The sequence below is a fragment of the Lemur catta genome, chromosome 11, assembly GCF_020740605.2.
Source record: "Lemur catta isolate mLemCat1 chromosome 11, mLemCat1.pri, whole genome shotgun sequence".
Lineage (NCBI taxonomy): Eukaryota > Metazoa > Chordata > Mammalia > Primates > Lemuridae > Lemur > Lemur catta.
This window is the reverse complement of record NC_059138.1, coordinates 61,429,616-61,456,672: the sequence shown is the minus strand read 5'-3', so window position 1 is coordinate 61,456,672 and position 27,057 is coordinate 61,429,616. Positions and strand designations below refer to the sequence as shown.

The 27,057-nt window shown below is 34.7% G+C and overlaps 1 protein-coding gene across 1 annotated transcript in view; it reads right to left on the bottom strand.

Annotated features, from left to right (window-relative positions):
* The window catches only part of SCIN (scinderin), a 70,450-nt gene that overhangs the window by 26,235 nt on the left and 17,158 nt on the right, over window positions 1-27,057 (bottom strand). The window contains exons 4-6 of the mRNA XM_045564680.1: window positions 19,538-19,687; window positions 2,300-2,392; window positions 16-148 (exon numbers count right to left, since the gene is read on the bottom strand). Of these exons, the coding sequence (XP_045420636.1) occupies window positions 16-148; window positions 2,300-2,392; window positions 19,538-19,687 (376 nt within the window). The remainder of the gene's footprint in view (window positions 1-15; window positions 149-2,299; window positions 2,393-19,537; window positions 19,688-27,057) is intronic.

Here is a 27,057-nt window from a genome sequence, read left to right as displayed (position 1 = left end):
ATGGCATTATTTTACCTTTCCATACAAAAATTTGTTTTGCAGCACCATGGTCCAATATAAAGCATTCTTCAGAAAGCAGCATCGCCATGGAGAAGGGGTTTTCTTCTGCCACGACAGTCACTCTCATGGAGCCACTTGCATCTGAAACCTAAATAGAAAAACTGTGAGCTCCGTGGTTTCATTCCGGGATGATAAAGATGTTCTAAAATTAGATAACGATGATGGTTGCATAATTCTTTAAATGTAATAAAACCATTACACTGTACACTTTAAATGTATGAACTTTATGGTATGTAAATTATACCTCAATAAAGCTGTTTCAACAAATTAAAAAAATCTACAAGCCCAAAATTATACCTCAAAAGGTTTTTTTAAGTCCGTTGGAGTAAAAGAACTATGAATAAAAAGTTAAGTTTTGACACTGTGCCTAAAACATCAGACGATAACAGTGATATTAATAATAATAATCATCATCACTAAGGTTTATTGAGATGCTCATATGTACTAAGCACTATGTAATGTACTGTACATGATTATTTCTCTTACATTTTAGAGCAATCTTTTCAAGTGAGTAATAATCTTACATGAAAAGCTAAAGTTTTAACATTCTTTCAGTCAATATTTCCTGAGTGTCTCCTATATGCCAGGCTCTGTGTAAAGGAAGACACTGATATATTATAATTCATATGTAAAGATTTTTTCAATATGGGTCCTGCAATTTAAGTATACTTTGTATAAATTATCAAAGTAAATTTCTTCTGTCACGTTTGGAAATGACTACAGAACATTTTTTCTTTTAATTTGTAGGTATTAGAAAATTGAAAGTGATAGTGTGCAGGTTAGAATTCACTGGTTTTCAGTGTCCAGCTTGTAGGCTACAATGTAATTACCTGGGCACTGGTTAAATATGCAGATTCCAGGGCCCTCCCTAGACCAGTGGTGGGATTTTGCAGCAAAAGGGTGGAGTTTGAATTCTGTATTTTTAGAAAGTGCCCCAGGTGATCCTGCTTCCCAGTCTTGTTTGGCAACCCCAAATTATTTTCAAATGGACTTAATACTTTAGATGCATGCAATACCTTATAGTTCCACTAGAGGAAGCCATGATTCAGGATTAACATTCTCCCACTTAAAAATATTTCTTTAGTCCATAAAGCTAAGAGGGAGAATAGTTTTGATTGATGATATAATATAAAAATTGTGAGTATTTAGTAGAAATGGTAACCATATTTCCCTTCGCCATCTAGAAATAAAAGAATCCGTTTCTCCACTATGAAAAGGAAGTTATGCTGCACAAGTTAGTAGCTTGATCTTCATTTAAAATCACAGAGTTTCTCAGCTAGAAAGACCCTTAAAGAGCTGCAAATATAATTTTTTCCTCTTGCAGATACAAAAACTACAAAATTCTGCAAGGAGATTAAGATCTGTTCCAAATCACATGCAAACAAAGTTGTCAGGGGAGGGAACACTTGAAGAATCCCATTTTAGCAGTCTCCTTAACTGGTATGTCTTGTGGCTTTTGTTACCCTCACCAGCAATAAAAGCATAAAATTATATAGTTGGAAGGAACGTGAGTAATCGTCTATATAATCTCTTTTTGTTCAGGTAAGAAAACTAGACCTAGAATGATTATGTCTTGCCCAAGGCCGCACAGCAGGTCATTTGCCAGAGAGCTGACACAGCACTAGGTCTGCCAGTGCTCAGCACAGGGCTGTTTTTATGCCGTTTCCTTCTAGCTGTTTGATTTGATAGCTTTGCCCACCTGTAATAAAGAAAGCCTTCATTATGGCTAAATAGGATGTTTTAAATATGGTGAAGGGTGAAGATTTTGTAATCTGATCAAGATTATAAAAGAAATGATACAAGAAATTAACATTTGAGGCTAGATGATTTAAAAAATTGTAAGAAAAAGCTTACAAACTATTTTACTCTATAAAAGAACCATTTTAAAATGAGGCCCATGAGACAAAATGGAAAAAAAAATAAATAAAAGAGACATTTTATTCAGTGCCATATATCAAAATATATTGTTGCAAACTAGCACAGCAACAATATATAATTTTATGTAAGTCATAGCAATAAATTCATTTATTTGTTGCTTTGAATAAAAATAACAAAAAGTAATAGAAAGAATAATTTTAATAAATATAAAAGGGCAAAGAACTGATTCTATCTACACATTTCTCTTGGAAGGCAATGAGGAGAGTTATTAACTGTAGCAAAGAGAGTCTCTCCCAAAACACGCCTCCCTAACTACATCCAGTGCAGCAGAAGCAACAGAACTCGTCAGCAGTGAACTCACCATGTAAAGTTTAGCCATTTTCCTGTTATTTATGTCTGCTACTATGTCGTCATCATTGTCTTCATCTCGAATCTCTGGCTTTTTCCCTAAAGCCTAGAAAAAGGTGAACCATGGATGAAAGATAAAGACTTCTCATTAAAGGATGCAGAGTTTAAAAAACAGTAAACCATCTTACATTTTATAAAGACATCGATTATAAAATATTTACAGTTAACATTAGTGGGCTCAAACGTTTCTCATCAATTCATACAATGTAGGCCTTTTCCCATGGGTCAAATCTATCAATGGCATTAAGTAAGCAAGCACTGAGTTTGCTGGTGATGTGAATTTCTAAGAAAGCAAAATCCCAAATTTGAAAATCTAGGTGTCCATATTGTTGAAAACTAGCAGGAACTAATTAAAATATGAGTTCAAAGTTCAGTTCTGCAGCAGAATTTCTTCCATGACCTCTGATTCTAGAAATAATCTATAGGTTTTATTAATTTATTATTACAAAGACTTGGATCAAAGTTACTATTTGAGAGTAAAATACTATTATCATTATTGACATATCATAATATAGTAGAATGTAAGTTCTTGGTGACCATAATCATGCTTTGTTGCCTACTATATCCTTGGCACTTAGAACAGTGCTTGAGACATAGTACATGCTCAGTAAGTACTTGACAAATGAATGAATAAATGTTCTTATATATTCTTTGCATATGTGATGCAATCCAAAAGTTCAAGTAAAATGTTTGGTAGAAAATACACTTGAATCTGCTCTGAATTTTTTTTATGTTAAAATCATAACAAATATGTCTATAAGCACTTTAATTAATTCATTAAATTGATACAAATACCATAGAATGTGAAAGTCAGGGATAAAATATAAACTTACTCTAAATAATGTGACTTTTATTACATTATAGATATGAATTCATATAAATTTCATTATAGAAATGAAGTTTAGAAAATGCAAAGAGGTGTTCATTTAGATCCAAAAATATTTAATAGACAACGAATTCCTTGTGTAATGTCTTTTATACTCAGTATTCCTTAAAATATATTGCATAAAAATATATACTGCTAGATATTGCACAACAATAAAAATGTATATAAAACTTGCATAAGTACAAGTACAATCTCGAGTTTAGATATGCATCAGAGAACTTATCTCCTCTGGGAACACGCCCATCATTTTGTTCACAGTGTGATCAATAAAATGTTTTAAATACTTGGAGTACTACTCAGCTATAAGAAACAATGGTGATATAGCACCTTTTGTATTTTCCTGGAAAGAGTTGGAACCCATTCTACTAAGTGAAGTATCCCAAGAATGGAAAAATAAGCACCACATGTACTCACCATCAAACTGGTTTCACTGATCATCACCTAAGAGCACATTTAGGAATAACATTGATTGGGTGTCGGGCAGATGTGGGTGGGGGAGGGGATGGGTGTGTACATACATAATGAGTGCGATGCGCACTATCTAGGGGATGGTCACGTTTGAAGCTCTGACTGGGGGGGCTTGGGGGGGCAAGGGCAATATATGTACCTAAACTTTTGTACCCTCACAATATGCTAAAATAAAAATAAAAACAATACTGTACATGCTAAATGATAGTAATATAGTTTTTCTTTTTCGTTAAAAGTAGGATCAAGCCTAAAATTAACACACTTGCAACCAAAAGCTTTTATTTTTTTCAAATTTTTTAAAAACATTTTTACTTTGGTAGAAGTATGTATAGCTTCTAAGAGCTGTCAAAGGTCTTCTCATATACCCTTTTCTAATTCTACTCCAATCAAGACAGTAGTTTGGAATAAACACTTTGGGTTTAGGGCATATCTAATACTGGGAAATCTCCCAGCAGGCCAACTAAGTCTGGGATTTGGGGCATGCTCTAACTTTTAATTTTCAGACAACAATTCTTATATTAGCCAGGTATTTTAATTGGCCTCTCAAAGGACCGTGGCATAGTTGCAAATTGAACCCAAGGGACTTACTGAAAACAGGCTTAACTTCAGGGATAGGGGAATGCTGTATATCGTCTGGTATCTCTAACGGTCATTTTAAAATTCAGTTCAACAACTAAGCATTTACCAAATACCTCACTGGGATATATAAACCAGTTTTCAACCACCTTGCCCAAGCCTTAAGTACTTTACATCCTGCCTAGTAAAAGCAAAATAATGAAATACATTCACTCTATCAACTATGCCATACATTTTGATCTTTGGTGAAATAAACTGTAAATACAACTTTTAGGATCATGCCTAAATTTAAAACATTTTCATTTTAGCATTAGTCCACGTGATTAGTATTTAGCTCATGTAATCCTTTGTATGTGAAATAACATAAATTTTGACAATTTAAAGAGCTAAGAAAACAGAGAAGCCTTATTTGAGGGTGTTCTATAAAAATTTCGTCTATTGCTCTAGCCAAAATCTGTCACTCAAGCTTGGAATTCCTCTTTTCTTTCATTTATTTCCAGAAGTTTTCATTTAAAAGCATCACTGTCATCTAATATGCTACTCACGGAACTTACTACCTACAAAACTAGCCATTCTCAATTCTGTATTTGTGTCAGTGTATCTCTATTCTCTTTACAGAGACTTAAAATCATGCGGTCAGTTTTTTTTTTTTTTTTTTTTTTTTGAGACAGAGTCTCACTTTGTTGCCCGGGCTAGAGTGAGTGCCGTGGCATCAGCCTAGCTCACAGCAACCTCAAACTCCTGGGCTTAAGCGATCCTACTGCCTCAGCCTCCCGAGTAGCTGGTACTACAGGCATGAGCCACCATGCCCGGCTAATTTTTTTGTATATATATTTTTAGTTGGCCAGATAATTTCTTTCTATTTTTAGTAGAGACGGGGTCTCACTCTTGCTCAGGCTGGTCTCGAACTCCTGACCTCGAGCGATCCACCCGCCTCGGCCTCCCAGAGCTAGGATTACAGGCGTGAGCCACCGCGCCCGGCCTATATGCGGTCAGTTTTGAATACTTCCTTTCCTCCAATTTGAATCTCCAGTCTACTTAGTCTTTAAATTCTATTTTTTATGACAGTGGTGAGAGAGTCACTGACTCCTTTACTTAGTGAAGGCCCTCATCTCTCTTGTCATGGGTCATAGCTACCCCTGTCAATTCCATCCACCTTCAGTGTCACCTCATCTTTTTATCCTAAAAATTATCCTGTTTACTGGCCCCTTATTTCACATTACTCCTATGTTTTAAGAATATGACTCGAGATCATGGAAATCCTGCCATTTGCAACAACATGGATGAACCTGTAGGACATTATACTAAGTGAAATAAGCCAGACACAGAACGACTGCCTGACTTCACTCATATGCGGAATCCAAAATACTCCAACTCATAGAAACAGACAGTCCTAGAATGGTGGTTACCAGGGATTAGGGAGTAGGGAAATGGGGAAGTGTTCGTGAAAGGGTACAAACAAACTTGCAGTTATAAAATGAATGTGTTCTGGAGACTTAATGTACAGCATACTGGCTATAGTTATTAATAACATGTTGCATACTTGAAGTTTGCCAGGAGAATAGATCTTAAGTATTCTCACCACACACACGCACACACAATGTGAGGTGATGAATGTTAATTAGCTTGATTGTGGCAATCATTTCACAATTTAAACACTTATCAAAATGTCACATTTACACCTTATATATGTACAATTTTTGTCAATCATACCTTAAAAAAGCTGAAAAAAATTTAAAAAAATTATATCTTATATCTGCACACAACATCTGGGTAATTTGATAAAATGCAAATTCCCAACTGCCAGCCATTGTCAATAAATAGGTCTAGGGTGAGGCCCAGGAATCTGTAATCCAGATTATTCTGAATTGGATGCTTATCATACAGAACCAAAATGTCTCTGGATGTGATCTACCCTGCGTTATTTTTCAGCATACTCTACCTAGCACCCTTCTTTAATTGGAATGACATTCTCGGTGTCCCCTGTGGGAACCACACTTATTCCTTCCCCTGGGCTTCACCTAATGTTGGATGTAACTTCTATCTAGGCTGAGTGGGTGTGGCAGAAGCAAAACTGAGCATTATTCTTTTGTTGGTTCAGCTAATTATAATTAATACAGTAATAGCATTTGTTGACATCTACCATGATACTATTGGATACAAGGATGAAATGACAGTTTGGTCAGTAACTTAATGAAAATGTTTAGCAATATAAGACCCTACTCCCAGTACATTAAAGAGGTTGGCCATTTGTGAAAATATAACTTCGTTCTCTACCTAACTAGATCTTTTCTGCTGCTCACTCTCTGCTGTCAACAGGAGTTCAATTCAAAATAAACCAGACGAAATTTATATTAATTAGAGCAATTTATATTAAATTTATATTAAATAATTCTAGTTTCGGATTCACAATCCTCTAGCTTCAGAATTTCTAGGTTCTCATGATCTGTGTCAAGACTACCCTTGGTGGGTTTTTTCCCCCTATACAACCCAGGGTGACTTTTTCTTTTAAACCTCAAGCAGATCTATGTGGAAATTAGTTTTTTAAGAAAGGAACAGGCAGTTAAAAAAAATTGCTGTATCCTCTTAATTCCTAGTTTTCACAGCATGTGCATCTGTTTTTGTTTATTTATTTTTTTACCTTTTAGACAACTCCACTTAGTTTGGATATGAAAGTCCAACATTGACACTCGCTCATTCTCAAGATGGGCTTTCCTTCATTTTACAGAAAAGTCAAGACATTTTTGGCCACTTCAGACTAAGTATTTCAAGTGCATCATAGGAAAAGGACAATAATACGTGACCTGGAAGACAATACATAAATCAAAGTTCTAGAGCACTTTTGATGAAAATATTCCAAGTTGGTGCCAAGTCCTAAAGGCTTTTAATGTTGAGGGTCTTGTGTGCTTCCCGTGAGAACTCTGAGAGGTGGGCAGGATCAGTATCATGATTACGTCACCTTGATAGATTAACAAAATGAGGCTGAGAGAAGTTAGGAGTTTTGCTTTGATCCATAGATCATAAATATTAAGTCAAGATGTACATCCCGGGCCTCCTACTTCAGTATTCTTTATATAGAAAACGAGGCATTCTATTCTTCTTACCTTAAATATTTTAGGGTGGATAGTTCTGCTTCTATTTTCACTATAAACAGAGTAAGCTCTCGGGTTCCAAGATAGAACATTTTAATTACTCAGTAATTTAATATCTAATCTCCTTGCCCTAACTGAAACACAATCAGTAAGTTACAAGCATATGGGGCATAGAAATAAATTGTAAAGATGAAGTGAATCCTTGTTGTTATAGTGTATTTACTTGCTGCAAGGCATTGTATGCCTTAGGTGAGACAAATATTTGGTAACAGGGAAGATCCGCAGAGATATAAAACGGGAGGCAATTCCGAGGAAAGCTGCGGTCTTGTTTAGCCAGCTCCACCTAATCTGGATGTGAGAGTCCAACATTTACTCTGCTGCTCTCTCTCAGTGATGGGCTTCCCTGCCTCTAAAATAGCTTTATCCCTTGACTGATAAACTAAATAAAGGGTAATTTAATATATTAAAGAGTGGCTAAAGGTTTTTTAGGGAAGAGAAAGAAAGCATGTGATACACATGTTCAAATAAAAGGACAAAGTGAATTGGGTGTCTGCAAGAGATTTAGTTAGTTAATTATCTAGAGCAGGGCTACCCCATAGAATTTTTGCAATGATAAAATATTCTACGTCTGTGCTGTCCAACAGAGTTGTCACTAGCCATCTGTAGATACCAAGCGCCTGCAACGTGACTAATGTGACTGAGTAACTGAATTTTATGTTTTCTTTAATTTAAATTAATTTAAATTTAAACTTAAACAGTCACATATGTCTTGAGGATGCCAAATGGACAGTGTAGCTCTAGAGGACCCAGAGAATGCTGTGGCCTTCGGGAACTTATCATGATGCAGGACTGATCTTCAGGACCACTGTAATATCAACATATCAGAGGTCCAATTTAGAGGGTCAAACTCACAAGAAAGTTAACTCTTAAGTTGCTGTAATATGGAAAGTTAACTTACACATTCCTATAACATGGAAAGCCAATTCATAAGTTATTAAAATACATAAGCCAGAATGCCAACTTATTTAACTACAGCAATTGTTTTCACTGGCTGCATACTAGAACCATCTGGGCAGATATAAAAAAGAGTGCCAAAATCCGAATCCAGTCTCTAGAGATTCTGATTTACTCACTCTGAAGCCCAAGCATTGTATATTTTAAAAGCCCTCTGGGCCTCGTCTGGTGATATGATTCAAGCGCTCAGCTAGCCTGGTTCATCCAACTCAGCCATCAGGACGGGTCTGCCAAGCATTTCAGAGGTTCACATTATAGCTTGCCAGGGTACACCTCCCCTGAACAAATTATCAGGATCTGGTGGTCTGGAAGCCCCTGGGGAAAACCTCAGGTAAAGATTTTAGGCCATCTGCTTTTTCTGGGGATCACCAATTTTTTTGTTTTCCCATAAGATCTCAAACCCACTTTGGACATTTATATCTGATCAGTGCTTGAATGGACACTGTCAACGTTTGCCTTTCAATTTCCTAATTTCTGTGCATCCCCCTTGTGTCTTTGACACATCTCTTCATCTGGAAGGATCAGGGAGCCTGACTTGGATGGAGTCTAAAAGGCTCTACGATTTTGTTTCCACATTTAAAATGGTATAATTTTTATCATTCAATTATTAGATGATTAAGTGAAATAATGTATGTGAAGTGATTGTTACTATTACCAACACACAGTTGGAACGCAACCAGTTAGATCCTGCACCCTGGTCAAAGCATTATTCTTCCTCTTTAGTATGACCCTGTATATCTCTGCTCTGATTCTATGCATAGTGATTTTACTGTTGGAGTTCTTGCCACTCACCTCCTCATGGACTTACACTTTCCTGTTAGTTGTTCATGTCTTGATTTAATGATTTGTTAAGCAGTCTATGTGTCTTTACAGTGTAACCTTGTCAAAGTCTTATATTTTAGGTTTATAACTATTAGATTAACAGTTAGAGGTATAACTACAAATTGAATATATCCCTCTCCAAGCAACACCTAAAGAATAGCCTTCTATGCAATTAGCAAGAAAATAGCTGATAATGCTAAGAAGAAGGACTAGGACAGAATAGAACTTCCCTTCTTTCAAGTTTCTCCACAGTTATGGTGTGTGTTGTTACTATCCCAACAATATTGAACCATTTGAAACAAATCAGCAAGGTAAAGAAGCTGGATAGATGGGTACCACATGAATTAAACAAGCATCAGAAGAGAAATCATCTCAAAGCTTGCCTTTCTTTGCTGTTATGTCATAAAGGCAAATAATTTCTACACCATATTGTTATGGGTGATGAAAAATGGATTCCTTTTGATAATTGCAAATGTTCAGCACAATGGTTGGGTAAAGATGAAGTGCTGAAACACAGTCCAAAATCGAATATTCATCCAAAAAAGCTAATTCACACGTAGGTTGAAATGGATTTGCTTCCACCACAGCTTTCAGCTCATCATTATCCACCTTGGTCTCAGGTCACCCACATGGCTCATTTTCAAGATTAGAAATCACCAGAATAGAACTTCTCAAGCCATCAATGTACTGTGCATTCATTAGCCACATCGTTCTTAATCACTTTGTTGATATTTTGAGCTGTCTGCACCACATTGGTTCCATGATGGAACTCATATTTGAAAATGACACGAATTTTTGACTTATCCATAGTTTCACAAAAATTGCTTTAAAAAAAAATCCGAAAGATAATCACAAGCCAAACCATTTGAAAGAATGAGGATATACCTTCACAATACAAAAAATAAAAAAAGATGAGAAGTATCAAAGTGAAATGTCAGATATATCAACTGTCAGTACTTAAGGAAATCAGACATTCCATACTTAATAACCTAATAATACAAGGAATAATAAATGTATCCACTTCACAGAAGTGTTGTAAGAATTGCATTAGCTCATCCTATAAAGCCCATAGAAGAGTGTTGGTCATATTTGATCGTATGGTACACACTGAATATTTATTTGTCATGGTGGTGGGAGTGGCGATCTCCTTTGCAGCAAACAAAATCTTAGATTGTGTAATTCCTGTGTTAATAATAAGAAGCACTTGTATGATACCAAGAATAATTTAACAAAAAGATTAAGCACTGAACAGAAAATTCAGCCCACCAGTGAGCCATTGGCCTTTACTTTTGTAGAACACAGAGAAAATATGCCATCACCTAGCAATGGACAATGAATATCACAATTCAATTGTACCACATTTGCTGCTTGCTTGAAAGCAGTTTTTAATCAACATATTTGTCTTGTCCATATGAATTTCATCAGATATTAAAATTTATTTCCAATAGTGGCTGCTTTTTAGTTTATTTATTACAATAAAGCATTAATATTTAATTTCTCAGTTATACATGGTATAGGACTTCATTTACCACTATATTTGATGGACTTTGTTTGTTTGTATACAGATATTAACATATTTTGTTTTTAGCAGTATGTTAGTACTTTTTTAATGATTAGTAGAATATTATGGGATATCCCAAACTGAGAATTTCCTGCTGGTTTCCACTGGGCAAGGATACTGTATTTACATGAACAAACCACGCTTTCCTTATAAAGTCACTTTAAAATTCTTTTTATAAATATATATTTATATTTTTCAAAATAATGTAACTGTAAAGTTGTGATGAATTAGATACCTTTGCAAACATAACAGCAATTCTAATAACCATGACACTGATTTGCATGAGTACTTTTAATATAACCCAATTCCAACGCACTGTGCTTCTTGGCTCTGGAAAAACAGTATTTAGAAGCACAATCCAGATGGCCTCTGTTTCAGGAGTTCTTTCCAATATATGAGCATATTTCCTCATGATATTAAACAAATAATATTAATAATTATAAAATAAATACTAAAGGAATGTGAGTTTCTGAATCTTGAAGACTTAACCTTTTAATTTCTGGGCATGGCTAATTCTTAGCACAAGATGTAGGAGGAAAATAATATAAAATTAACATTATTTATTATATTCTTAAAAATCTAATTTACAAAATGAATGCAAGGAACTATGAATCACTGAATCAGAGATCTGTCCCTTTGATATCTGAGTTTGGCTAATTCTTAGCACAAGGAATAAGAAGAAATTGACCTAAAATTACTGAACAAAATAGAGTCTTTCACTGTTAGTTTTTTATTATTTGCTATCACTGTTATTATAATAAAAAGAGCATTTAAACAAAAGAGAGAAACTTCCTAGTCTAGTTTAATTTTTATATTTGTTTATCAATTCAAATATACACTTTGTGAGGCAAAGATCCATCGCTCTCCCCTGTACTCCTCATTAAGTCCATTTATCTGACTTGGAACTACATTTTCCTATTTACATTTCCCATCAAAGTTCCCTCACTTCAGCTGCAAGCTAAAGGGAAAATTACCTCATTCAGAAATTATTGCCAAGTGGTATTAATTTGGACTGATTATATAAAGGTGGTATCTTATCTGTAAGGTCACAAGTCTTCATTTTGAACTTTGGTTTGACAAAGAGGAAGATTATTTGAAATATTATCACTTTATTGCAGCATATGGTTAACTATGCTGCTGCTGTATGCATTTCTTATCTTTCTTCAGAATATTTCAACTTTCCCCCACTGAATGAATTGATGAGGAACAAATGGGTGTCTGAACTAAGTATCAAAAATCCAAATAACAAATTCATTAAATTAAATGACAACAAATGAATAATACTTGAACAGTGCCTGGCAAATAGTAAGCCATCAATAAATGGTAGACATAAATAGCTATAGCAACTACAGCATTCTAGAAAGCACCATTGCAATCTTGAGGCAGGCATTACTTGTCACTATACATCTCTGGATTTCAGGTGTGTACTAAGTATCATTGCCATAAAGCAAGATGGAGAAAATAATTTAATTACAATGCAAGAGAGGGAAGAAAGAGAAAGATTCCTATTTGCTGGTATCTCTGATACTTCGTCTCTCCTCTACATGCAATGTAGCCTCAGAATTATTCTAGACACAGTGGAAGATATTTTGGATCCCTTTAATTTAAAAATCTTTGAATGGTAAACCCATAAATGCACCTCCTCTTGCCTCTATATGGCTCTCAGAATATTGTTATTTCAATTAGACAACAAATTCTGATAAGCATCTCCTATGCTACATGTACAAGGGATTCCAAAACATTTAAGGCACTGTTCAATTTCCCAATAACTTACAAAAAGTCTCAGGAAAACACATAAAGGGAAGTGTACTTCTCTGACAAAAGCTTTTCTGTTGTCTCAATATTAAAGTGCTTACTGTGTCTATTGATCAAATTGATAACCTCACACAACTCAAATTTCCTCCTTACAAAGTATAGAGTTTTGGCTGGGCGAGGTGGCTCATGTCTGTAATACTAGCACTCTGGGAGGCCCAGGCGGGAGGATTGAGGTCAGGAGTTTGAGACCAGCCTGAGCAAGAGTGAGACCTCGTCTCTACTAAAAAAATAGAAAGAAATTAACTGGACAACTAAAAATATATAGAAAATATTAGCCAGGCATGGTGGCACAAGCCTGTAGTCCTAGCTACTGGGAGGCTGAGGCAGAAAGATTGCTTGAGCCCAAGAGTTTGAGGCTGCTGTTAGCTAGGCTGATGCCACGGCACTCTAGCCTGGGCAACAGAGTCTCTGTCTCAAAAAAAAAAACAAAAAACAAAGTATAGAGTTTGAGCTAACAATGAGATAAATGAGAGGACAACAGAAAATTGTTTAACAAGTAATTTTTTGCCTGGGTATCACAAATCCAGAACACAACCTTAGGTCTTACATTTAAGGAGCTCAAAACACCCACACTTGTTCCCCAATGCTAAGAAGTGATGCAGTTTTTATTCTTATTTATATTATTTTTCCGTAATGTTTTAGGCCCTTTGAAAAACACTATATACATTGTTCCAAAATGGTGGTGAGGGAGATTTTCACAATAGCTCCCCATTTTTGATTATTAGTACCTCTTTGGTTCCTTTGATACTGTCCTAAAAAGTTAAATGGAGAATGATTTGTCTAGTCAAAGATCATGCCCCAGAGATAAAGTTCCTCTCACTTTCTGTAGTATCATTTTCAACTTAATTCTGTCTTCTTTAAATGTACAATTATATTTTAGTTAAAAGATTAAAACATGTAAATTCAGTGAATTTGGGATTACAATATGAAATAGATATTTCCACAGAGGAACTTTAAAGAATGTTGGCAAAATTCTAAATTTCCAAATTCCAATTTGATTTCTTTCTTAATCTTTTATTTTGCACACTGAAATGTATGAATGTTCCAATGCTTAAATTTTTAAAATTTCGAAATCGCTCCAATTTCTGTACATTTAAATTGTGTAAGGTCTTCAGAAGCATTAGCAATGGGTGCAGCCTTTTGATGTTAAGTTTGAAGGAAGAGTAAGGCAAATATATTGAGTCATTTCAATGATAAAGCACTTACATCTGTGTAGTTCCTTGGAGTTCATGGAGCACATTCACTTTTAACCTGGAGCAGTGAACAGTGGTGGCCTCAACAGTTCCCAAAAGAGGGCAGGACTCGGGCTGTGAGCAACAGCCAACCAAAGTTGGGCAACATGCATTTTTATTCACAGAAGGAAAAATTTTAGATATCAGCTACATATTTCTTACTGTGATAAATGCCTTCTTTTGGAGTATGTACTGTCTGCCTAATATATGGGACAGTATTGCACTAAATATAAATAAGCTGAAGTCTTCATTATTATTTTCCAAGAGATTAGTTGATAAAAGACTAGCAAAAAATATGATTTTCCTTTTAAATGCCAACTGCTCACTTATATAAATGTAGGTCTTAAAACTTATTTTAATCAATAGCTTGACTTTATTCATATCTTCCTCAACACTATCACCTAAACACGGAAATTTTTAAAGCAATACTATTCTCTAGGAAACAAGGAAACAAATATACTGGGTTTCTAGTACCACATATTTCATAGTTAATTGCCTTGATTACCCAATTATTAATGAGCAATGAGTTAGAGTCATGAGGGCTTCACAAAGATAAAAGCAGTGCCTATTCTCAAGGAACTTAAGTAGCATTGATAAGATATAAATTTTATATGGCAAAATACTTTGGAGATAGAGGACTAAAATTTTACCCATTGTCTAAATAGATTTTGTACAGTACATCTCTAAAAGATAATTTAAGAACTATTTTCACTATTCAACTCTAGTTTTTACTAAGATGCCCAGATCAGCGCATCATAAATATCCAATCAACTCGCCAAGAGAATGACTGAATAAATTCTTTTCTTTTCAAGTTGTCAATTGTGACTTATAAATACAAGAGGAACACAATTCCTTTATTGGGAGATTTTTTTGGAGGTTAATCTAGCCTATATGCTAATATTATATAGTCTGAAATATTATTTTTACCATGAGACTTCTTCCAACAAATGGTGGCATTATTCAGAGCATGCTCTCTGGCCTTTGAGGAGCCCCCTCACGATCTATTTCCACTCTTTCTGTTTTCTAGGGCATGTTTATTTCTGCAATCATGCAATAAAATAGGCAGTCTTTAAACTTTCTTGGGAACCAACCAGTGTTCAATAAACTTACTAACAGAGACAGACATAATTTGATATGCTAATTTTATTTTTTTGTCTGGAACCCAAAACAATGACTGTATATATGACTTTCCAGGAAGACTAACCATTGTTTTTATAAAAGCAAGAAGCCTAATGGTTTAGTAACATAGCATCAGCTTACAATCTCCCTGCAGTATTTTCACTGCCAGTATTCTGTCACTAGCATTTAGAGTGATTACAAACAACAGATTTCATTCAACTATATTAAAAAAGTTTTCCCAGATTAAAAAATTAGTTGTGTTTTATTATTGTTTCAAACAACTTGCTCCTTCTTCATTCTCTATTTTACATCTCCCACATGCTGTCTTTTTAAAAATGAAAGTCTACAAAACAGACGGACAAATTATTTTTTTCCTCAGGGGATTTTCTAGTTTTCCTCCTAATGTTTAGAGAATGATTCCAGTCAATGAATAAAGTTTGGGACCTTAGGGATAGTGAGATATTTAATTTTCCTTCACTTTCATTGATTATTTAAAATATGAAAAGAAGAAAGGCCATGAAAAAAGTTTTACATAATTTATATGCAGGCTTTCACGGTAAATATGTTTGCAGTGAAGAGAAAACAAGCACAGAGTAAAATCTGACCTCAGTTACAGGCTTTGGTTATTTCCACATACAAGATTATTTTCATATTTAGGCATATAACCTTTTAAAAGTGCTAAAGATACAGAAAAGAGGGTGACCCCACATCCTGTTTTCCCAGACAACAGTTTTGCTAACACCTCTTGTCTCTGTGTCGTAAGTGCTTTGGTTTGGAGGATAAATTTGTGGTCACCTTAGAGATAAGCGGTATCAAAATTGTGTGAAAATAGCGTGATCTATAGAGAACTGAAATACCTCAAACTAGAGATCAATTTTTCATACAACTATCAGGAAAATTATTTTTCAATATTCAGAGTTGAGTACTTTAATGGGTTAGAGAGACAAGTCCCAAAAATTCAGCACTGAATACAGAATAATGACAATGGGATCAATTACTTGGTTGTAAAGTCCTTGATTTCAAGCCATTACTAACTTTTCATATAGACGCTTCAAAGTTTCTGAAGTCAAGTAATTTGAAAAGGTCTCCATTAAAAATGAATCACTTAAAAGGTCAAATTTAAAAGACATCTTGAAAAATTTTTAGATTTTTAGCCTTCTCTAGTAAAATCAGCTGTTGCATTTGAGTCTCAGAAAAAGAAACGACATTCATTATTTTAAACAAGGAAACTGTGTGTGTGTCTGTACGTGTGTATGAGAGTATGCTATGGACCACTTTGGGCCACTTCTAAAGCCTATTGGACCCCTTATGAGAAAAATATTTTTAAATGCATAAAACAAAATACGAAGTATTACAATGGAAATCAATTATATTGGAATGCAACTATCAACATATATTTTCAAAAAACTTTCGATAAAGTAATATATGAGCTTCTTCCCTAACTCATTAGATAATATTTTTAAGTAGCAGATCTAATAACTGTGATAAGTACCAAGTAGAGATGATCATAAGGGATAGTTTGAGGTTATCTTCAATAACTATAATGTGATCTGGAAAGTTACAGGTACTGCCCATGCTACCCTTGTTTGTTGATTATATTCACAATTGGAGGAAATGCCACATTTTAGTTAAGAGATTAGTGGAAATAAAGTTGTAATTTTCCCCAACCAAGTTCATGACCTTGTTGAGTTCTATCCTTATAGTTACAGCACTAAGAGAAAGCCTAGAGGTCAAGTTAGGTTATAAAAGGTACACCATTAATTCATCAAATAACTACTCACCGTGTAATCAGGCTACAAAACAACATTTACAGAAACAAAAAGCCCAATGACTACTTCATTTTCTTATCTAAGGAAGGTTGTCACTGATAATTCATTTCAGTTCATGAGAACTGTCAAATATAATACAATACAGACACTGAATGTACTGAATGGAAACAAAGTAGATACTTTGTAGGACTTTTTAAAAACTAATAATGATAAGTCCCTGAAACGCAGTCATGACATTCTATCTTAAGCATTGCCACTTTATCCCTATTACTAACATTTTAAACCCAAAGTTATATTTTTACACAGTTTTTTTTTCATATTTGCATTTTCTTACTTTAACAGTATAATGTATTGACAGTTTACACTTTCTTTTTCAGAACTTTGAATGAAATCCAATAAGCAAGGACACCAAATAGTGTTCATGCACAGCCAAACCCCTTAGCCACCACAGTAGCTTCACTTTTTAGAATACACGGTCAAATAATTGTGGCTTCACTTCCTAGAACGGACTGCAAGTGTCAAATGAGTGGTAATTAAACACAGCTACTGCCTAAGGGATAACACAGAATCACAGAGGATCAGAGCCTAAAGGGACCAGAGAAGCCACTTTGACCCCTCACTTTACAAATGAGGAACCAGAGACAATGAGAAGTTAAGGGACTTGCTCTAGACCTAGGGTGACCTTGGAAAAGCATGAATGACCTCTGATAGTTAAATACTCTCTCCACCACTTCACTGAGGGTGAGTCCTGTTCCTGGGTCTGCTTCTATCTGAGTAACGCTATTGAAACCAGTGGTTACAGTCAACTAGAAATATATCTCATTTATAGATTTTTGCTTCCAAATACGCCAAGTTAGAAGATTTAAATGGTTGATCACATCTCTATAACAGAGACCTTGAAAGAATATCCAAAGATGAAACATTTCTTTTGAATAGTTTATACAGTCTAATTTATTAGCAATGTTATTCTGACTATTGAAAATCCAATACAATCATCCCTAATTTTATTTTACTTTTATATATGGCCTTTTTGTCTGATTATAAGATGAATAATGCATGTCCATTATAAAAAGTTGAAAATATAGGACAAATGAAGAAGAAAATGACAAGCAGCCACAACCCAAAAGTCAAAGATAATATTGATACTATATCAGCATATACCAGATGTATATGTATATATGTGAATATACAGTTATATACACATGAACTTATATATTAAGATAATATTGTATATAAAATTTTATATCCTGCCTTTTCTCTTAGCCTTATACCATTAGCATTTTTCCCACTGAATTAAAATCATTTCCAAAACATCATTAATATAAAAGTCTGCATTTGGGGGTTATTAACATAATAAAGTTTAAAGACATTACAATCTATAAAATTATCTCATATAATTTCTGAACACTGGATTTTTAGGCTATCACTGGATCATGCAACTACTTCATTATATTGCTCTAACTCAAAAATATTAAAAATATGTTTACAAGACAGTCTGTAGGAAAATTTAAATGCACACTACTAAAATCACTGGGGAAAAATGCATAATATCCTAGGAAATCAAGGAAATGAAAACTCAAAGAGATACCACTTGCCATTACTAAATGTAGAAGGTTCAAAAAGGTATTATAATAATAAATTCTGACAGCACTTTGTAAAGTCATGAGGGAACACAGAGGTGGTACAAAGGAGTAACAATTCGTGCAGCAAACATTTAGTGCTTGGCATACCACAGGAATTCAATAAATATTTGTTGAATAAATAAATGAGAATTGATTTGCCAACACATATCAACACATCTGAATATTAATATACTCTTTGACTAATAATCTTAAGGGAATATATATAATTAGGTAGTTACTTTCTTAAAAGGGAAAATTTGGTCACAACTAAATGTCTAAGATTAGTATAATGGTTAAGTAAATGATACAGGTCTATAGAACAATGGATACTTAATTTTCACATTAATTTAAGCATTAAATTAATCATAAGTCTCTTGCCTGTAATTCTTAGCTTAAAATTATTACAATATTTTAAATATTAATGTATTTAATCTCTTGGTGTAAGATTTTATTTCATTCTTTTAATGGAATACAGGTTTAGCATCCCTAATCTGAAAATTCGAAATCTGAAATGATACAAAATCTGAAACTTTTTGAGTGATGGCATGATGCCACAAGTGGACAATTCCACACATAAGCACTTAACACAATCTTTGTTCATGTACAAAATTATTTTTTAAATATGGTATAAAATTATCTTCAGGCAATGCTTATAAAGGTGTCTATGAAACATAAATGAATTTCTTATCTAGACTTGAGTCCCATCCCCAAGATATCTCATTATGTATATCCAAATATTCCAAAACTTTAACAAATCCAAAATCTGAAACACTCTGGTCTCAAGCATTTCAGATAAGGGATATTCAATCTTTAATTGTTAATTTTAAAATTGAAAAAAATCACTACGTTTGAAAAAAATGTTAAGAAGCCCAGACAAATGAACTATTATCTTCCTTCCAAAATGCATTCTTATAGTAAATCTCAAAAGTGTTATTCATACATTTGTCCTGAGAAGACAGAGGTCAGGGCTTCCTTTGATAGTCACACCAATGGTGAGGTAAAACAGTCAGGACTTTGTCTTTTCCTAGCTCCATGACTTAGGCAATCCTGATCTTTCCTTTTACTTCATCTTAGCATAGGCCCAGTATTAAAAAATTTGTGGAATCTCTCTCTCCCCACCATCACCACCACCACCACACACACACACACACACACACACACACACACACACACACAACTTGGAGTTGTAACCCTTTAACAAACAAGTCCCAATACCTTTATAAGCTCTAATGGTTCACTTCCTTCTTCCACCACAATTAGTTGAGATCTTCCTTTCCTTTCATTATCCCGGATGCCAATGGCTACCTGGCTTGCCTTCAGACGTTCATATTTGTTGCATGAGGAACCACACCATTGATAAATTTCCTAAAAGAAAGAGACAGATCTTTTGACCCCAGGAATATGTTGAGGACAGTCAGCCTTGGTGTAATACTCATTGTGATCAATTAGAAAAAAGCAAAAAGGTATGAAAGAGAAAAGTAAAATGACCTATTGGTGAGGTATATATGGTTGTATATATTTAAATTGTACCTCATTCTGCATCCTGTTGCTTTCCGTTAGCATTCCAAAGTAAGCATTTTTTAAACATGGAAAATATAAATACATATCTTGCCATTTTTTGTATATAAGTCTACTAATTATAATTATGAATGTAAACTTATATGGATTATTTAAATTTAAAATAATCGATCTACCATATTTCAGAGAGGTAGTCAAGAATCTGTTATAGTAATATACTCTTCATGATCATAAAAATTGATATAATGCTTTTATAAAGCTATTTATTTTTTTAAATTGACAAATTCTATATATTGTATATAACACAATGTTTTAATATATGTATACATTGTGGAATGACTAAATCAAGATAATTAACCTATATAAAGCAATTTAACAATTCTTATCAAGACCCATAAAAAGAGGTAAAACCTTTGACCCAGTAATATCACTATCTTATTTTAATAAACTATTCATAAAGAGAAGAAAAAACCTGCATGCATAAGGCTTTTCACTGCTAAGTTATTAGTGAGGCATTGCAAAGGTATTAAATCTTTAATAATAGAATAATAGTTATATAAATTATGATACATGGAAACAATTAGATACTTAACTACTAAAATTGTACTTTAACATAGAAACAGAAAAATAGAAACAGATCAGTTTGATATATTGTAAAATAGAAATTATATTAGCTGCCATTTGGATTAAAATACTGTATATTTTACATTTGAGCACAGTGTCCAGATGGTATACAGACACAAATGGAAAATAATAACAAAATACCATTTCCTCCATTAAATATGGTCTAACAAAAGAAAGAAAGAGAAGTTTAAAGGTGCCCAGGCCTGGTGGGGGTGACAGAATTGGCATTATCACACTCTATTTGAGGGGTATAAACTGACACAAGCTCTTTGTGAGGGCAGTTTGGCAACATATCAAAAAATTAAATATGCTTTTAATATCAGGAAATTCCATTTCTAGGAATCTGTATTACAGAAACATTCAAACACAGGACACAAAAACAAAGAAACAGAACAAAACAAATGCCCATCAATAAGGGGATAGCTACATAAATATTGGTACTGTAGTCTCCTTTTCAGGGGTTAAAAATTGTGAAAAATGTTTAAATACTGATGTAGAAAATTACTGCAGGTATATCATCAAGAATACAATAAAGACAGAGAATAATATAATTACATTTAAGTATTAATAGAAACAAAACTACAAGCTTTGTCTCTGGGTTTGCAGAAAAAAGACATTTAAAGATACACAGTTTTAACAGGTTCAGAGGGCATATGTATACAGAAAGAAAGTCTTCAATGTTTACTGCATGTAAGTCAGTATTTTTTCCTTTTGTTTTTATGTCATGTATATTTATTAGGTGCCTATCATGCTGGGGATACAGAGATGAATAAGAGAAATCTAACAAGCAGAGACTGACAGACAATTTTGACAATATATTTACACTACACTTGGTTTTTACAACATATTTCCACACAAATCTCATCTAGTAAACCCTGGAGAGTTGGTTAGCATAGTATTTAAATGTGAGGAAGACAGAATTCAGCTGCTACTTTCTGGGTGTTTGACAGTATGTTTGCAATTTTTAAAAAGAACAAATAAATTAGTAACAGCAAAATAAAAGAACACCAAAACACCCACAGAAATGGACTCTTTTCTCAGATTATAAGACATTACCAGTCCAGAATCATTTCTTCATTCAAAAACAGTGCCTAAAATGGGCAGGCTCTCTTGTAGGCACTGGAGGCACCGTTTGGAACAATGCAGACTTGTAACAGTCTCTCTGACTCCCCACCTTACCAAGGTCCTGATGACCTAATCCATAGTCCTCTTTAAGAATAAAATATACCTTTGAGGAATTCATACCTTTATAAGAAATAAAATGAAAAGGATTATGTCTTGCAATCCTTTTCACTCAAGAATCTGATGTAGTTATTCAATACGGTCAAGGGGTGTTTCTTTTCTATTCCTAAGAGAAGAGTACACTTCTACTGCTTCCTCTCTAACCTCTTTTCTGCATCTGGGAATTGGAATATGAGGCTCACATGTGGAGGACATTTGCATACTATGCCAAGGTTAATAATTACAAAAAGGGAAAACAAATGGTTCCCAATAATTAGCCAACTCTTAATCACTGAGCATTAAAATCAGATAGTAAAGTAGGAAGGTGATCTTTGAAAATACAGAGATATGAGCCCTACCCTTAGGAACTCTCAAGTGTGTTCCGGGCAGGGCAGCTGTGTTTATTGAAGGCTCCCCAGGAGATCCTAGCAGTCAACCAGTGTGTGCCAGGTGTGGTGTACCCTGAGCACATCACACTGGGCCTGCACAGCAGGGAATCTGTAACATCTAATTATCCAGTGCAGCTCAGCAGGCTATTCTGCTGAGTACAGCCTAGGGGCCTAGCTCAGATTCTTTTCCCTGCCTTATTCCATGATATTTTGCAAATGATTCTTTTCTCAGCAGATCTGTGAAAGCAAACTTCTAATAACTACAGTTTACATTACAGTGAAAGTAGGAAGTAGATCAGAAGTTAGCTTTCTAGAATCTTCACAGTTGACTTACTCTGTATTTATATAATCACTTAACGCATGTTTATGTTCTCATTACCTTAGTTGTATAAATGACCTCGCATTTACTTCAAACAGATTATATAAAATCCTACTAAATTTTATTAGCATTTGTAAAACATTATAGCTGCTTGCTAAAATGTGTTTTAAAGAGAATTTGAAGATGATAATTTCACAAACATAATTATTATTTAACATAGAATTTTGCAATATTTAATGGATCCCAGACTATTTTCTATGATATTACTTCGGGTGGGAGTTTCATGTGCATCTCAATTAGCCAGTACATTTAGTTGTATAAAATATTTCTCATCATTGCTTAGAGACCCCAGTTCCTACTTTTAAAATAATAAAAACATATTCAGGAAATATTCATAAAAATAACAAATCTTTTAAAGGTGAAGTTTTCTTTTTGAACTAAAATAAGGCTAAATCACTAAAGAAAGTGTTACAGAAAACTTCTTGGCATGAAATGAATGATTTGTGTTATGCTTTACTCTTGTTATTTTCACCTTCTACTGTGCCACCATTTATATACAAGTGACATATTTTCCTATTGACTATGGTCAATCAAATGAGAAACAATAAAATAATGACTTTGTAAATTGCTAAAAGCCAGAATTATAATTGTTTAGAGTCATTATTAATTAAAACACTGTTTTCATTCAATCTAATTCATCTTCTATGTTCATTTAAATGGTAGCGGCAGCACATTAAAACTTGCTTTAAAAGTTTAAACAGAATTTTAGCCATTCATTAAATTTGAACATTTATATTCTGCCATGTGTGGATGATGTGTTTAGGACATCTCATTTTAACAGAGCTCCACTGTGCTGAAATAAGTATGTGTAGTACTATTAATAAACTGTACTGCCCAACACTCACTCTATTCAGAGGTATTTGGTTAAACATTCTATGTGGTTAAACATTCTACTTCACCACTCTATGAATAGGGAAACTTTGTATTCAGTTGGCACCATGCTTGACAAAACTCTTCCATAAGTCAATTTACCCTGTTTTCTAGAGGAAGTAGACTTAAAAAAAGAAATTTTGCATAGAGCTAAGAAAGTCTGAATTGATGTGATAGGTTAATATGTATCATTACAACAAAAAGTTTTCACTACCATCTAAATTATTTTATTTATAATACTTTAATCATAGAGCTTAAAAATCTTTCATCAATTTGATTTAAGTGTACGAGACACTGAAAATTGTAAAGCAAACAGTTTCAGAGGCAACTATTTTACCCTCTAAGATCCTAAAGCATTTAACAACTCAGCACTAAATGTCATATTTCTTTAGGGAAGGGATATAAAAATTCCCTATAAATATAGAAATGTTCATTCAATTTGGAAGAAAATTCACTTAACTTTTGGCAGAAAATTCTTGAGGTACATATTGCCCATGAACACCCTCTAGTAGATGTGTGTGGAACTCTAATTAACTCTTAATATACAAACTATTGAAGAAAAACAAAATTACTCTGGATAATTGGAAAAGGAAGAAATAAGGGAATAAAGACAATCTGTTACTGGCCATTAATCTGATCCACTAGTAACAGGGAATAAAAGCAAGTGAGTGATATTTATAGAAACAACCACATTTGGGGAGGGGAGACCTATTGGTCTCAAAAACCAGAGGTTTCTAAAATTTCCTTTACGCTATGTGGTCAGAGTTAATAAGTAAAACATCAAAGTGCAGCCAAACACCATTTGGGGACAGGAAATAAGAGCAAAAATAAAACAATTCTTAATCATGTCCTTGAAGGGAAGCAAGATTGCAGAGGCCAAGTTTAAAGGAGAACCCAAAATAGCCCTTGTGATGCTGACTTATTACATGTACAAAGAATTCAGTCCAGACTTGCTTCCCTTTTATCCTTTTCTAAGTTATTATTCTAAGTATATCTAAAATTTTATTAAAAGAGAATATGCAACCAGATCTCTTTCTCCTCCTTGCCTCTATTGGCTATGTTTTTACAGTGTTGAGTTTTCCCTTAGATCTAGTTAACCAAATATAGAAATTCATTAAGATATTCCTTTAGGCCGGGTGCGGTGGCTCACGCCTGTAATCCTAGCACTCTGGGAGGCCAAGGCGGGTGGATCGCTTGAGGTCAGGAGTTCGAGACCAGCTGAGCAAGAGTGAGACCCCGTCTCTACCAAAAATAGAAAGAAATGATTTGGACAGCTAAAAATCTATATAGAAAAAATTAGCTGGGCATGGTGGCGCATGCCTGTAGTCCCAGCTACTCGGGAGGCTGAGGCAGTAGGATCGCTTAAGCCCAAGAGTTTGAGGTTGCTGTGAGCTAGGCTGATGTCACGGCACTCACTCTAGCCCAGGCGACAAAGCGAGACTGTGTCTCAAAAAAAAAAAAAAAAGATATTCCTTTAGCCTGAAGGTTCTCTGCACATAATATAAAAATGATAATGATTTGTGAGACACTTCCAGGAATCTATCTTTTTTATTTTAAAAGTTTGAAGTGTGACTTCTCTAGTTTTTACACAAACGTTTATTTAGATCCTATTTTGTTATTTCCTTATAGCCAACTCAACTCAATATTCTTCAATGTGTTTTTAAAAGTACCTCTCAATGAAGGATGGAAGATGAAAGGAGTGGTGTGCAGGGCCACCGAAGGCTTGGTGACCAAAAGCAAGTGCATCCGAACTAGAGCAGTGAAGTGGTGATAGGAGAAAAATCATCAAGAGATATTTAGAAGACCAAGCCTATAGGATCAGTCAATAATGCCATTTGGCTGTGCACTGGAGTGACAGGGAAAGGTGAAATGACTTGGAATATTCTAGTTTGGCATTTGGAACTGATGCCACCCATGGGATCAGATGTACAGCTTCAGGTGGTTCTTTTTTTAGCGCCAGTGAGAGTGGGTGAAATTATGTTCTCTGTGCTAGCTGAAGCGTTTACCAAACCAGAGAAGAAGGCTTCAGAGACATTTTATCAAAAACTATTTCTCCCAGCCACACAAGTTGGTGACAGCTACTCAACAGACTTATTGGTTCTTCATGCATATGAATCTGAATTGTCCAGCCCCTTTAGACATTGCCTATACTGAAGTGGTTCTCAACATTCCCTACTACTTTACATTATAATATCCCAGGGGCGGAGGAGAGGGGATTTAAAAGTACCTACACCAAAGTTCCACCCCAAACTTGTAAATCAGAATGTCTGGGTGCCAAATCACAGGCATTAACATTTTTAAAACCTTTTCCAAATGATTCTAATATGAAACCATGTCTTTGAATTAAAGTGTAAATCCTCATACCTGGAGAGTTGTCCTTCCTTGTGCCCTCATCCATTCTCCAATACAATATGTTGGTAGCTCTACTCCAGTATGTCTCTCATTCCACATTGTCCCACTCTTACTTGGGTACGTGTCTGTGCTTCCCATTGTTGGATAGTACCTAGAGTTCAAAAGCTATCTGCTGTTCACCCTTATACTTCACTCACCCGGCACATAATAAATGCCATTCACCCCTACTTTCATTACAGAGTACATTTTAGAGATTTAAGATCAAGTGTATGTTTCCCATTGTTTTTTTCTTGTGGCTTTGAGGCTCTCTTCTTATAAATGTAGTGGTATGCATTACTTTGGGGTAAGGACACATTTATCTGGAACAAAGAAGATTTGGTTCCGCCTTTTCTTTTAAAATAAGCATTTTTAAGTCACAGAAGAGACAAAAGTCTAAAATCCAAAATTGTTTTAATTTAAAAGAAACTTGATTTTTCTAAAGGTTTTTGGCAAGAAGTGAGTGAGGATGCTGTCTAGAAAATGGGTTTTGCATATCAAGAAGCAGGGTCTTGGCCTTAGGGGCTAGAGGGTATTACAGGAACTACAGATGTGGCAAGAACATGAAATGGTGTCAGACTGGTTTGTCTGGGCAGTGTCCAGGATGCTGGGCCAATGGGCATGGGTACAATGTGGATACAGTGTCCCCCAGCTCCAGTATGGCATGGGGAAAACAAAGCAGAGTTCCTGAAAAGAGTGCAGTAGTGGCTAATGGAACAAGAAATGGTCTGGCAGTGGTATGTGATCATGACCTCAGAAGACCAAAGTGAGGCCATGATATTCTCCAGCAAATGTCTTGGGGACAGAGGCCAAAGCCCACAGCTCAAGAATGAATGGAATGGCTCTGCCTCCATGAAGGTTACAGGTGAGTTAGAACCAGACTCACACTTCCACCCTCATCGTCACCCTCCACCCACAGACCATAATATTGCATATGCACCCCTGTACCTGAGGGATGGAAAAGGGGACAGGTGGGATAAGTTTGAACCACTTTTATGGGGTACAGAGTGATATTTCAATACATGTATACAATATGTAATGACCAAATCAGGGTAATTAGCATACTGATCACTTCAAACATTTACCATCTCTTTGTGCTGGAAACATTCAAAATTTTCTCTTCTGGTTTCTTGAAAATGTACAAGTTATTGTTAGCCATATTCACCCTACAGTGCTAGAGGAACACTAGAACTTATTATTCCCTATCTAGGTGTAATTTTGTATCTGTTAACCAACCTCTCTCCACATCCTCCCCTCCCCTCTACCTTTCCCAGACTGTAATAACCACAGTTCTACTCTCTCTTGTTATAAACTCAATTTTTTAGCTCCCATACATGAGAGAGACT